Raw genomic sequence first — 14,085 nt, forward strand, 5'->3', positions numbered from 1 at the left:
TCTGTCCAAAGGGCTTTTGATGTGTTCAACAAAACTCTACTCGGCGGGTGCGACGCCGGGTGACGGCTAGTTTATTTCTAATGGCAGTCCTTTGTTTGTCAGCCATATTTCTGAATTTTTCAACTGGAATACTCAATCCTGTGTGTACTGTGGTACCAGATATATTGATAGCCACTATACCAGTTGGGGCCAATTTAATAATACGTGGCTTCTCTAGCTCATCACTTTTATATACTAGGACTTTTGACAAACAATTGTAAATACATTTAATTAAGTGAGATTTTCCTACGCCCGCACCACCTGTTAAAAAAATTCTCAATGGTTCTAGTAGTACAGGATTATTGGACTTGGAATTGTGCACATACATTTTCCCCCAATTTAGCACTATATCAAAAATATATCTTTGCCTAGAATTTAAACATCTTATATGGGTATTGATTTGGTCATCAGTTTGCAAGCCATGAACTGTTTGAGTAAATGGTGCAAAATTTTGTTCGATATCATGACTTTCATCATCATTTTCACTGTCTGGTGAGTTGCTCATTAGGTCTTGCATCATTTTCTTGTTGAGCAAAGGCATCTTGATTATGCATAAGGTCATTGCGATAGTTTTGAAGTACTAAATCAACAAAATGACCATCAGGTTCAAAAATTTGCTTGTTCTCGTTAACAACTGCATTGACTTCATCTAAATTGAGCTTCAACACATATGAACCATCAAGCTTCAAATCATTTTCTTCTGATCTAAATGGGTAAAACAACATTAGAATATGGTGGGAAAATTTTTCTGGATGTTTGTTTTTGTTAGGAGTGTAGTACCTGAAAACATTTGTGTAACTGCCGAATAGCAGTTGTTTTGTATATTTTTATGTTAATTTGATCGTCAGTGTATTGTCTATTTATTTGTCAATTATTACGTAATTATGTGACACGTATTCCCTTAGGCTTGCTCTCCTTCATGCGTTTCTCTTTGTCTAGCGTCTGTCCCACGGGACTTTGTGTGCCTTTTTCTGTGCTCTGTTTCTGCTTTGCGTTCAGATGAACAAAGATCACTGTAGAGTGAATACAGAGTTACAATTGCTTACTTTGCTTAGATGCTCAGGCCTGAACAGGCCCCTTGCTCCTCATGACCAGGTCTTTCCAAGCTTGACGGTCCATGGCAACTTCTTCTAGTTGAGCCAGTGCAGAACCAGTATCAACATACATTTGGTCTTTCCATCTCTTTGGAGGTCTTCCACGCGGTCTGGGGTTTGTGAAGTCGTCTTTGAAGGCAATTTTGACGGGATTATCCAGGTCTCTGCGGATAACATGGCCAAACCAGGAGAGACGTCTCTTTCTAACGATGTCAACGATGGTGGTGGTGACTCCAAGCCGGTTTCTGATTTCAACATTACGAACACGGTCCATTAATGTAAGGCCGAGAAGTGATCTGAAACATCTCATTTCGAAAACTAGCAGTAACTGTGTATCTGATTTTTTCAGAGTCCAGGTTTCCGAGGCATAAATTGCTATGGGGACGATGAGCGCGTTGTAGAGTTACAATGTCGAAACAGAAAACCAGAATTGTAAACTTATAGTCTGAAGAGACGCCCAGAAGAATAATAAAGAATATTTATTTATATCTCACTGCATTAGAGCTTATGGGACCAACGTGTTTAGTAAGTAGTATTTCCTTTATCTTAATGTTGTTCTTTTATATTGTAGCTCTCTATATTGTATCTTGATTTATTGAGCCTTATATTGACATATTATTCACCTCTCAGGTTTGATTTGTACTTAAGAACTGTACCTTTATCTATTTTAGCAAAATATATTACCGTCCGAAACCGTAAAGTATCACGTCCGGCTCTCCTGCAGTTACAGTAAACACGAATCTCGTACCAGTAATCAGAGATCTTTTACAAGTAAAGACGTACCTTGAAAAAGTAAATACATATCTTGCACCAGTAAACAAGTATCCATTGAAAGAAGAGAAACACGAATTTACACTGCAACATTACACGTAATCGGTATGTTGGTTCAATAATTCCCAGCATAAAGTTATCGAGTTGTTGTTACGAAGGTAACGTAAGACTTATTCATCACGATGTCGAATTTATCAGAAGAAGAATTTTATGTGAAAAGAAATCGATTTGTTGATATCATCATGAACTCTACGCAGCAAATGCAAAGAATCTATAGCAGAAAGGAAGACCTCGTGCAAAATGTATTATCCTATGGTTGTGAACGAGAAAGACTGCTGACAACTCTAGACGACTACGCAAGACTCTATTCCGATTGCGAAAGCCTGTTTACAAATGATCATGTTGAAGTCCGATTCGGTAAGAGTTTTATTGATGCTGCCCTCAAAATTTTGGAATCGCTTCCAGAACGAATTGTAAGTCGTCAGACTGTCATTGCTGTACCACTCCCAGAAATTAGAATCGCAGAGCACATCTCGCCACATGCCGTTGAAACAGTGGTTCCTAAAGTCAAAAAGTTGTCACGTGCTTGCGTTAACGTAGTTTGTCGCCCTTGTGTCCGAATCGCGAATGTTTTTGAATCTGTGTCTTTGTCCGATCCAAAAATTGTTGTTGGTAATTCCTTACAGAAGGCCTCCTATAAATTTGGACAAACTTTTTGTTTGCTCGTTGCTGATATTGAAACTAAGAATTCATTTGAAAGTTCAAGAACTGACGAAATCAAGGACGTATCGTGTGATCAAGAGTTGGTAATCTCTTCAGAAAAAGTGTCTGAGCAAACAGAGGGAATCGGAGATTTTATGAAAAGATTAAAATTTGTAAAAAGATCTAGAAATTTGTACATTATAGAATCATATCAGCGAATTGTATTAAGGTTTTTCTGGACATATTTCTTATTTAACGAATTTAATTTGTGCCTAATTTTTTGTTCTATTTTTGATTTAATTTTGTCAGTATTTGGTAAGGTCCATAATTATTCATTGTATTTAGTCAAGAACGCAGCTCTTGACGGTGAGGAGTGTAACTGCCGAATAGCAGTTGTTTTGTATATTTTTATGTTAATTTGATCGTCAGTGTATTGTCTATTTATTTGTCAATTATTACGTAATTATGTGACACGTATTCCCTTAGGCTTGCTCTCCTTCGTGCGTTTCTCTTTGTCTAGCGTCTGTCCCACGGGACTTTGTGTGCCTTTTTCTGTGCTCTGTTTCTGCTTTGCGTTCAGATGAACAAAGATCACTGTAGAGTGAATACAGAGTTACAATGTCGAAACAGAAAACCAGAATTGTAAACTTATAGTCTGAAGAGACGCCCAGAAGAATAATAAAGAATATTTATATATATCTCACTGCATTAGAGCTTATGGGACCAACGTGTTTAGTAAGTAGTATTTCCTTTATCTTAATGTTGTTCTTTTATATTGTAGCTCTCTATATTGTATCTTGATTTATTGAGCCTTATATTGACATATTATTCACCTCTCAGGTTTGATTTGTACTTAAGAACTGTACCTTTATCTATTTTAGCAAAATATATTACCGTCCGAAACCGTAAAGTATCACGTCCGGCTCTCCTGCAGTTACAATTTGGAACTTTACGAAGCTTAAGTTTTTCCTTACTGTTGAGTAATTTGGCTGATTTTGGAAATGTTCGGGGTTCTTGATGATTCACTGCACTTATTGAATCATCTAGTACAGTAGGCTGCCAATCATTTTCATGATTTGTATTTTTTTTGTGTCTAATGTATAGTTTGCACAGAATGTGGCATAACACATAGTATTGAATTGCCCTGTGTTTGGGCGGTCAATATATCTATTTAACATATTTCGTTTGAAAAGATCGTCAGAATCCTCAGGCAATTCCTCAATTTCTTCTTTTGACTTGAAAATTCTGTACCTTTGATCAGGTAAGTTAGTGTTAACGAATGAAATAGCAGGAAAGCATTTTCTAAGCCACAGTTCGGGCATTGTTAAGTAAACTGCTTCCTGGATTGAGCATTCTCTATTAGAGTTGTAAACTTTGGCAATTTTAGACATTTGCTAAAACTGACTGTCATTTGAATCTTTGGCCTGTTTTAATGCTTCTTGCATTGCAGTTGAACACTTATCTTCACTTTTTGAAAAATAGGCACACATGTATGTAACTGCCTTGTATGCATTAAACACTGGTTGAATGTCAATGTTGGCCTCCCATGCTAGGAGGCCTTCTGCAAAATAATTGTTGACAAAACAAGAATATGGGTCACGTTTTAGAAACAAATGCTGATCCTTGTCTGGTGAGATTGATAAGTAATATTCATATGTTTCATAATTTAATCCTAAAGAATCCAAAATTGTATCAATAGATCCAATTTCAATATACTCAGGCTTATCAGGATCCAAAATGTTTCTCTTTTTAGGATGCAAATTTGTGTCTATATACTCTTGAACAGATCACATTATTTCTAGCAACTAAAATATCATGTTTTTCAGTTTCAGGTAAACCTTCAGGAAGCGGTTCAGACAAAATAGTATGCTTGCAGAAAAGTTTTCCAAATTGAAATCGGCATTCATTTTTGCGATATTTACTACACGTTCTTGAATGGGAGTGTATTCCATAATTCAGGACTTTCTTCTCTTTCAGGAACATTAGCAGAAATAACACTATCTATGTGGTCAATATACTTTTCTTTTCCATCTTCAAGTTTTGGGACATCTTTAGCCCAAAGCAAACAATGATCATGTGGACTACCCCTGAAAGTAAATTCTACTCTGAGAGCATAGTATGTAATTTTTGGCCAAGTTGGCCATCCATTATAATCTCTTTGAAAAACAACTCTTTTCTATATTGATATTGACGCACAAGCACAATAGGATTGCTATTAAGTAGGGCACATCTAGATTGGTAATCAAGAAGTTCATGATCAGTATCAGCATCCCCGCTTAATTGTCTGATAATGGTAACAAATTCCTCCCATCGTAAATCTGCACAAGAGAGAGTCATAAAGTATGTTGGGACACCAAGTTGTTTAACCATTGCAAGAACATCAGATAACATATGTTGCCAGTATGCAGGGGTTCCTTTTATAGTACTCATAAACTTGTATGCATTATCAGATGCTACGCAATTTTGAATTGTAATATTAAAATTATTTGCTAATAATCCTGTAGTCAAGTTGGAATTTGAAATTCTCATTGTGATATTGATTTTAATTCTAAGATTAAGCTGTAGTAAAGTTTTGTGAGCAAAAAAAATGTAATCTGAATCCGAAGCAAACTTTTGAGTGTAATTTAAAAGACGTTGATTAAAGTACTTTGTTGGGGACAATTTTATATCTCGCTCTACGTTATAACCAAATTTCCCAGTAGGAAAAAGATGAGGATGAGCTAGCTATTCACAGAATTCATCTTGAGTTAATGAATTGGGGGTTTCACCTTCACCTGGAGCTAAAATTGCATTTTCATCATCTAAAATAATGTTTGGCACTTCTGATACAATAACTGTTTCACATGTTGGTGTCCGATACACCCTGAGTGGATCATCAGAATCAAATTCATTCTCTAATTGCTCTTCGAAAGGCTTGATTAAAGTAACTGTTGTATCATCAACAAATTTTATATCATTGAAAGAAGCATTTGATATGGAAACATTATTTGACAAAACCCTTTCAACATATTCATCATTAGTTACTTGGTCAATAATTAACATATCAATATTTATATTATGATACAAAGGATTATTGTTCACTAAAAAGTCCAAAGTTTCAAAAACCTTTTGTCGTCTTACTTGCTGCGAAATAACAGGGTTTTTGTAGGATATCTTTCTTTTTAATTCAACATTTATGACACCACTACTATCACTTCCTCTGGGAAGCAATTTGCAAACATTTGGTGTTTCAATGGGAACATTGCATATTGCACCTTGTAATTTAGGGAATTCACCTTTATGCATTATCCTGACTTTTGAAAATAAAATTATTTGGGCCACTAAAATTCTTTCAAGTTTTCTTATATCACTTAGATGGTCTGGGAGATCAAAAATTTGGAATTTGTTAGACACAGATTGACATGGGATTTCACCTTTTATTAGTTTTCGATGACAAGTTGTGCATACATAGAAATTACCATCGAAAGTAGTTACAGGATTAAAATTTTCTATTTCGTCTAAGTTGATTTTCGAATACTTTTGCTCATCAAAAATGATTACAGATCTCTTGAACATGCTGCGATTGCACGTTACACAAATGTAAGATGGACCCTCAATTTTTTTTGCCTGAAATTATCAACTCTTTTTCCCGACTTGAGCTTTTTGTTCTTAATATAAGCAGATTTTGTAGCCTTACACTTTTTCTCTTTTTCTTGCTCATGGTTTTCTGTGCCTCTATTTAATTCCCGACGCTTACGTTTTAATTCTTTTTCTTGCTCATGCTTATCAGTGCCTTGGATCTTTTCACGTGACCTTTTGTTAGCAATGCTTTGTTTTTGCAATAAATCTTTATATTGTTCAGTACTTTTCATCTTCTCAACTGATCTCTTGTGTGAAATATTTTTCCGTCTACGCAAGGCTTGCCCTGAAATTATATATTTTATATTTTCCTGATTATCGAAATCAGTTTTGAGATAAATGATGTTAAAAACATTTTTATGTCTTATACTCAGATCTTACATACTGTTTAATTTCTTGCAAACTGTCAAATTTTAAAAGAACAGAAGTTCCAATACTGCCTTCAACTTGATGGCCTTCAGAGTCTCTACTATGTGAGTCAAAAAAAGTACTTTTTGTTGTAATGCATTAGGGCTAAGCAATTTCCAGCTATCACTAAAACTGCACCAGAATGTTGCGACAAGAGTTCCTCTTGAATAAAATTTACAGAAATATTACCAGTCTCAAAATAGCCTTCAAAAATATTGAAATTCAGTACACAAGTGCTGTCTCCTATTTCAATTACCTTAGAAAACTCTTCAATGTACAGGGACTTGATACCCAATTTTTTGAAATTCATATCACCTTGATCTAAAACATAATCCAAATCATGAGTCTTCCATAGCGATAATTTTCTGAACTGAGCATAGCAAATAGCAACAAAACAATTTGACGAACATTGTATACCCGCAGTCTCGCAAAATTTACGGTGACCCTGATGAAAAGAACCTTGAACAACACTTGGACCTGTCTTAAGTTCTACATCGCCTGATAAAAGAAGTGTGTAGTTCACCTTTAGAAAAATAAGGTTTGGATCTCCAAAATTATACACTGGTTTGGGATATTGGACAAAAATTCCATTTCTTGAAAAATTAAGAAAATCTAGAGGCGTGTAAAGCGTGGGATTGCAAAACATAGAAGGGTAAAAAGTGCTACGAAACGAGCAGGTCTCAATAGTTTTAAAAGCTCGTTATTTGAAAGGTCAGAACCAACGACAATAGATTAGCGATACATTTCACATTTTTCTGAGCTGTAAAAGCAAAGCTTCCTATACGTGCACGATACAATGCAATTGAAATCATCTTTCAGAGAACAAAACTACTCAGCTTTGTAAAAAAGTATCTAATCAAATATAATATTTTCAAGAATATATTTAGAGCTGACAGTGCAGCTTTGTGTATTTGAACTGACAATGCAGTTATGAATACTTTAAGAGAGCTGACAATACAAGCTCAATCGGTCACAGGCACAGTCTTAAGCTGCCCTGGCCACGGGGTGCCTCAATCAGAGTCAGTAGCTCAATGGCGTGCTCTGAAGGACAAAAAAGCCTCAATCAAATTCAGTAGCTCAACAGCGTAAATTTGAAGGGCAAGAGCCTCAATCAAATTCAGTAGCTCAACGGAGTAAATTTGAAGGGCAAAAACAACAACAAAAAAAAGATGCCCACAATCACTATGTGAAGGGACAAAAAAAGTTGCTTTAAACAGATCCACTTGAATTGGATGTCCACGTGGAACTGAAAAAGCAAAGTTGAAAGATAGGATGATTTATACTTACTATATTCTTCTTGAATCTTGATGAGGAGATTTGAGTTGAGGAAGTACCTACCAAAAAGTTTCTAGCAGTGGGTTCCCTCCTAGAAAGTTAGGGAGCCGTACGCTCCAGACTGTGGAGCTAATAATACAGTCCTCAAAAAGGCTTGATATAATTTATTATCTCCACAGTTATCGGACCACTATAAAAACGCGCGAAAATCGTCCGTGGCTAAACAAACGTGTAAAGTGTAAGTTAAATTTAGTAAGTTCGTCCACCGTATGGAGTACTTTCGTTTTCTAAATTTTCGTCCGATATCGCCGCAGCATGCCTATCGTAATACTTTCGCTAAGGCGAAATTAATAATGCTTTGACTTTCTTTTTTATTTCTTGTATTTACATGTTTACAGATGTTTCATATTATCTATAATATAAGTTTCTTCAGTAAAAGATATATCTGGTTTAACTTATGTTCAATTTTTCAATGTTTTACAATTCTTACTAATTTTTATAATAGAGAAATTATAATCACAAATTTTTCAATTCTGACTGATTAAGTTTAAATTGTTTAATCTAACTCGCAGGTTGAATAACTTAATTTACTCCTATAATCTTACAGATGAGTAGAAAACGAAAAAGTAAGAGAATAAATGAAAAAGAACATGAGCGAGATGAAAATACCGGTAGGTATAAAGCAGTATGTGGATCAAAAATTCATAACAGTGCTGGAATTGATGGACCATCAACAAATATGTTTGATTTGCGAAAAAGACCTAGAATAAAAAGTGCTGACTATAAGACACTGCTTTCTAAAGGAATAATTGATGATGAAACCAGAAATATTTGTGGGACGTGTTTGAACGTTGTCATTCAAAATCGCGACGATACTTTTAGTGGCAATATAGAGGAATAACAAAAAAATTGTAAATGATGTCTTGAGAAATTGATGATATTATTTTCTTCTTCCTTTTCTTCAATCGGCACATTCTCACACTTGAGATGCTTGTGGTGATAAGGCTTTCCATCAGCGGTGGTATCTTTGTTCTGCACTTCACAATTTCATCTTCAATGGGAGGCCAATTGACGTAGGTTTCGTCGAGAGCTTTGATTTCTCTCTTTATCGCTTTCCCAACAATGTCAATTTGCTTCTTAAGGGAGACATTCCTTTTACTCTTTGTTCTCTAAAGTTTTTTAAAAAGCAGCTCTATGATCTCCAGTATATTGTTGAATAAAAACCTTTCACCGTGTTTTGGTGTCAACTTTTCCATCAAAATGATCAATGACGGTTCCACATAAAGTGCGTTTACCAGGGACTTTTTCATTAAGTGAAATTTTGGAAAACTCTTCTGGCAATCGATTGAGGGTCACAAGTTCACAACTATCCACAACACGCTCTTCGACAAAAGCTAATAGGGCTTCAGTTGCTTCTTTGGAAGGTTTTTGAACTTGCTCACGCTCTTTTCTTGTGAAGTTTGCGTGACAAGAACGGTGGTATTGCAACTCTTTGACAGCAATATCCCTCGTAGATATACCGGAGACTTCCGCAAGAAGACGTTGGTTGTTCCCTTTTTGAATGGCTGTTTCTTGTAGGGTTGATGCTGCCCGCTCGGTGACACACTTCGAAAGTTTTTCGTAACCACTACCGTTCTTCGTTTTTTTGTTGAAACAAAGACAGCACTCATCGTCTGCGATATTTTTCCCTGAAAAGGTTTGATGAATTTTTTAGTTATAAGCTAGCAATAACAATAATCGTAGGAAAACAGGGTAACATAAGAAAAGTTTGGAACAGTCTTTGTATTACATAGGGTCGTGAGACAGGCACGGGAATAAACAATAGCCTACATATAAATATTTTAAAAAGGTAGAGGAACATTATATGATTTAAGATTATAGTGGGTAGTAAATTGCTATGTTGTAAGTATAAGAAGACATACGGTGTACGGCTCAACGATCTCGCTTTCTTTGGGAAGATCGACGGCGACCGGTATCGGAATTATTTCAAGGTTTTCAGGTGCTTCGTTTTCAGAGCGTTATTTTTTTTGTATGTTGGCGAGCGTTGTCGAATGTGTGTAAACATCGTAACATTTGACGTGGTATTCTACTGTACTCGCGTTTGGTCCATTCAGCAATTCGATCGCGTTTTTATCTTCCCGGATAGAGCTATGGTAAATGGGAATAACCGAATTGATAAAGACGCTACAGTAGTTTGAAAATTAGAATAAAACTACTGGAAGTGCCAGACCCCGAACAAAAAAGGCTACATGGGTTTTCCTCTGATATGCCTATGGTATTTTGTATGTTTCACCCACACAAGTCTCAGGTACCGTAGGTCCTTAAAAACGTGTAAAAGAATGGGAAAGTCATTTCTCTCAATGGAGGGTGCATCTTTGGAAAATAATTCAGCTTTTCGACGCCCCACCGCTGAACAAATATGTTGCGGTCAGCAAGAACAGTATCCTCCAGGGTATCCCTCTATGAATTCGTAATAATATACCCAAGGAGGCACTCGATTTTGAAAACGACCGTACGTTCGGCTAAAAATCAGGTCTCTAAAATCGGACCCTTACAGTGCAGTAAAAATTTGGCTGAAAATCGACCTTTATAGTGCAATTTTTACACCATTACAGTGCACTTTTTCCCACTTGCTCACAAATCAACCCTACCCTTAAAGGCCGCACGTCCGGTAGGTGACTTACCTAGAGTGCCCCCCCCCCCGGGCAATATACTCATCAATTGGGTTTTACCCAATATTTTTTACCCGTTGCAATGTGCAAAATTGCTAATAATTTATAGGATCTATCTCAAAAAAGATCCAAAATCTCGCTTAGACTTGGAAAATAAAAATAGAAGCATAAAATAAGTATTCAAGTGAAATTTCAATGTTTTATGAGGAACTATATGAGGAACTATTTACGGAATAGCCACTAAAAAGAATAAATTATAAGGGAAAGTCAAGACAAAAAGTTACTCACCTGGCTTTCTTTATAAAAAGAAGCATAACCCAAAAATAAACATTTCCTTGGATTTTTAAATAAAAAACAACAAGAAAATAGAGTCGATTTTGTAGGAATATTTCGACGATCTTTATGTCATCATTTTCAACCATATACTAAAAACATTTCAAATGCTACAATTTAATTTAAAAATCAGTACAGCAGGTAATAAAAATCGTAATTAAAAACATTAATGAGAATAAATAAAACTATGCACAAGGGAATGAAATAATAAAATTGATATAAGAGAATAACGGTTTAAAAGAAACAAAGAGAGTAATCAATTGTCAGGGGCCTATCCAAACAATTGAAGCTCTTTTGAAGCTTTTAAACCATCATTAATTTTAGGCCGAAATTTCTTAATATAAAATGCCTGTAAAAAAGATAATTGTGACCAATTATCATTCATGTCTAAAATTTTACAGTTATTCAATACTGCATTAATTATATGTTCTTTATGGTCGATCCCGTCGGAATTATCAAACAACCGAGTGAGAGCAAAAAAGTTTGTAACGTCATGGAATTTATCACAAAGCTTTAAGTGTTGATGCATTGGTTGATCTGCCCTTCTCCCATGCTCAAGCATTCGGGTTCTAAAACATCTATCTGTTTTACCGATATACTTCTCTCCGCAGCCTGGGCAATTAATTTCATAAATAACATTTGCTTTATGCTCACCCAAGACCTTATCCTTAGTCGGGCAAAACATAGATAACTTCTTTGATTGGTAACGAACTATCAATTTTACATCATTTTTGAGGTATCTTTTCAACTTGCGTATAAGAGTTTTGACCAGATTTTCACGGTCGTTTCCCAGGTAAGGAATTTTCAAAAAGATTTTGGTCGGGTCAGTTTCATCATTATCATTCTTCTCAAACGGTGGAAGATTCAATTTGTCAACTTGACGTTTTATTAGGCGACTACTGACATGTGAGGGGTAGCCGTTCCAAGAAAGATATTTTTGGATCATTTTGATTTGGTTTTTGAAAAGTTCTTGATTGGAACAAATTTTATGGGCTCGCACAATCAAAGACCTAACCCACGAAATTTTGAAGTTCCAGGGTGTCTGACTGGAAAAATCACTGTACTGACCGGTATGCGTTGGTTTGTAGAAAATATCAGTTTCAGTGCCATTAATTTTAATGTCTAAAAAGTGAACATTTTTATCGTCAAAAGTATCAACTGTGAATTGTAAGTTTTTGTCAAAGGAATTAAATTTATTCAAAATATAAGGTATATCGTTTGGTTTGATCAGCAGAAGAGTATCATCAACAAATCTCATGTAATGTTTGATGTAGTTTTTCTCAATTAATTCATTGACAATTTTGATTTCAAACTGAGTCATAATGATGTTGGCTAGAACAGGCCCAAGGGACGATCCCATTGACACACCGTCTATCTGTTCAAAAAGTTTTTCATTAAAGGTGAAAGCAGTTTTCTTGCAGGAGTCATTCAAAAGCTTTTTCAAAGTGCGTTTCTGTAACTTGGTTGTAATGAGTTCTTGATCATATACACGCTTAAGAATAATATCGATTGTTTTCTTTAAAGGGACATTAGTAAACAATGAGACAACGTCAAATGAAACGTACTTGAAGCCTTCATCGAAAAGTTCTTTTGGAATTTGATTAATTCGAGAGGATGCATCAAACGAATCTTTTAATGTAAATTCATTTTGAGTTAAAGGATTGAGTAAAGAAGATAGATATTTACCAATTCCGTAGTGGGGTGTTCCGGTTGTATCGACGATCGGTCTGAATTTTGGAAGGCATTCGAAATTTTTGTGAGTTTTAGGTAAGCCATGAGCCCGTCCCAATCTTGCTGACTTTGGTCTCATGGCAGATTTTTCTTCTTCATCGATTTCACCTCTCGAAAGAAGCGTATTAAGATAACGTTGAACGGTACGTAAGTTTCTGAAGGTAGGGTCATTATTAATGCATTTGAATTTAGTAGTGTCGTTGAAAATGCCATTCAAAGAATCATAATAATCATTTTTGTTTATAAGAACGATACCTTGACCTTTGTCTGGTTTTAAGATAAGACATTTCTTGCGAAATTCACGGACAGTTTTAATACGGGTTTGATCAGAGTGAAAAATGTGCGAATCGAGGTCAAGGTAATTATAAGTAAATTACTTTAGAGCAGTTTGGACACGATGTTTAGAAAAGTACTTATCTTGTAAAGCATTCTTACGGTTAATTTGATACCATATGTCTTCTGCAATAACAATCATTTCAGATTCTTTAGGTCGCAATAAAACACCATGTTTCAATCCAAGACGTAAAACTTCGATTTCGGTTTCAGTTAGTTCAAAATTAGTAAGATTTGTAATGATGTTATTAGGATTTGGAGCAATACCATCAAGTACACGTTTGTTGATAATCAATGCGTCAAGTTTCTTTTGATGTCGAGATTTAGTTTTCTTGCAAATGTTGTCTTGTAGCCGGTTTATTGAGAATAAAATCAATTTATATTTCATCCACGTAGTTTTATTCATTAAGTCAGTCTTACAATTTTTATATTTTGTTCGAAGAATTTTCAGCTCAGAATGACGTTTGTCCAAAGATTCATTCAATAAGCGACGGTAGTACTTCTCACGGTCACGAGGGTGTTTCGTTTTGAGATTCTTCCATCGAACGAACTTTGGATACACATTATTCTGCTTACAATTGTCCAAAAATCTGATGTCATGTTCTGCTTTACGGAATTTTCGAAGTAACTTTTGATATGATTTAGCTGCTTGATGTAATTCAGTGTCTGTCTTTCGGAGGTTTGACCAAAATCCAACAGTGCCAGACAATTTCAAAAAGTATAAAAAGAAGCATAACCCAAAAATAAACATTTCCTTGGATTTTTAAATAAAAAACAACAAGAAAATAGAGTCGATTTTGTAGGAATATTTCGACGATCTTTATGTCATCATTTTCAACCATATACTAAAAACATTTCAAATGCTACAATTTATTCTAAAAATCAGTACAGCAGGTAATAAAAATCGTAATTAAAAACATTAATGAGAATAAATAAAACTATGCACAAGGGAATGAAATAATAAAATTGATATTCAGATTACTTCCGGTGTAAACATGTATAAAACAACTTGCCTTCCTTTTCTTTTTCTTTGGTGGTGTCATTAAAAGTGAATCAACTTTGTTAAAATTTTCATCCCCCTCCATGATTTGAAAGCATTTCAAAGTTCT

At 35.2% G+C, this 14,085-nt stretch overlaps 2 protein-coding genes across 3 annotated transcripts; one reads left to right on the forward strand and one right to left on the reverse strand.

Annotated features, from left to right (window-relative positions):
• Window positions 1–1,625: 1,625 nt before the first annotated feature.
• LOC136817816 (uncharacterized) lies at window positions 1,626–3,516 on the forward strand. Of its 2 annotated transcripts, none has more exons than XR_010848157.1 (2): window positions 1,626–3,341; window positions 3,488–3,516. XR_010848157.1 is itself a non-coding variant. In XM_067074138.1 (2 exons), the coding sequence occupies exon 2, from the start codon at window positions 2,087–2,089 to the stop codon at window positions 3,026–3,028; it is 942 nt and encodes a 313-aa protein (XP_066930239.1). In that variant the 5' UTR covers window positions 1,627–1,658; window positions 1,805–2,086; the 3' UTR covers window positions 3,029–3,516. The 2 variants fall into 2 exon arrangements, 1 of the variants encoding a protein (XP_066930239.1); XM_067074138.1 differs by having other exon boundaries at window positions 1,627–1,658; window positions 1,805–3,516.
• A 5,618-nt stretch (window positions 3,517–9,134) lies between these two features.
• On the reverse strand, window positions 9,135–13,727 carry LOC136817863 (uncharacterized). The gene is made up of 3 exons (XM_067074197.1): window positions 13,021–13,727; window positions 11,981–12,798; window positions 9,135–9,595 (listed from the first exon to the last, which is right to left on the reverse strand). The coding sequence occupies exons 1-3, from the start codon at window positions 13,725–13,727 to the stop codon at window positions 9,135–9,137; spliced, it is 1,986 nt and encodes a 661-aa protein (XP_066930298.1).
• Between the last annotated feature and the right edge of the window lie 358 nt (window positions 13,728–14,085).

The sequence above is a fragment of the Clytia hemisphaerica genome, unplaced genomic scaffold, assembly GCF_902728285.1.
Source record: "Clytia hemisphaerica strain Z4C2 unplaced genomic scaffold, Clytia hemisphaerica genome assembly, whole genome shotgun sequence".
NCBI lineage: Eukaryota > Metazoa > Cnidaria > Hydrozoa > Leptothecata > Clytiidae > Clytia > Clytia hemisphaerica.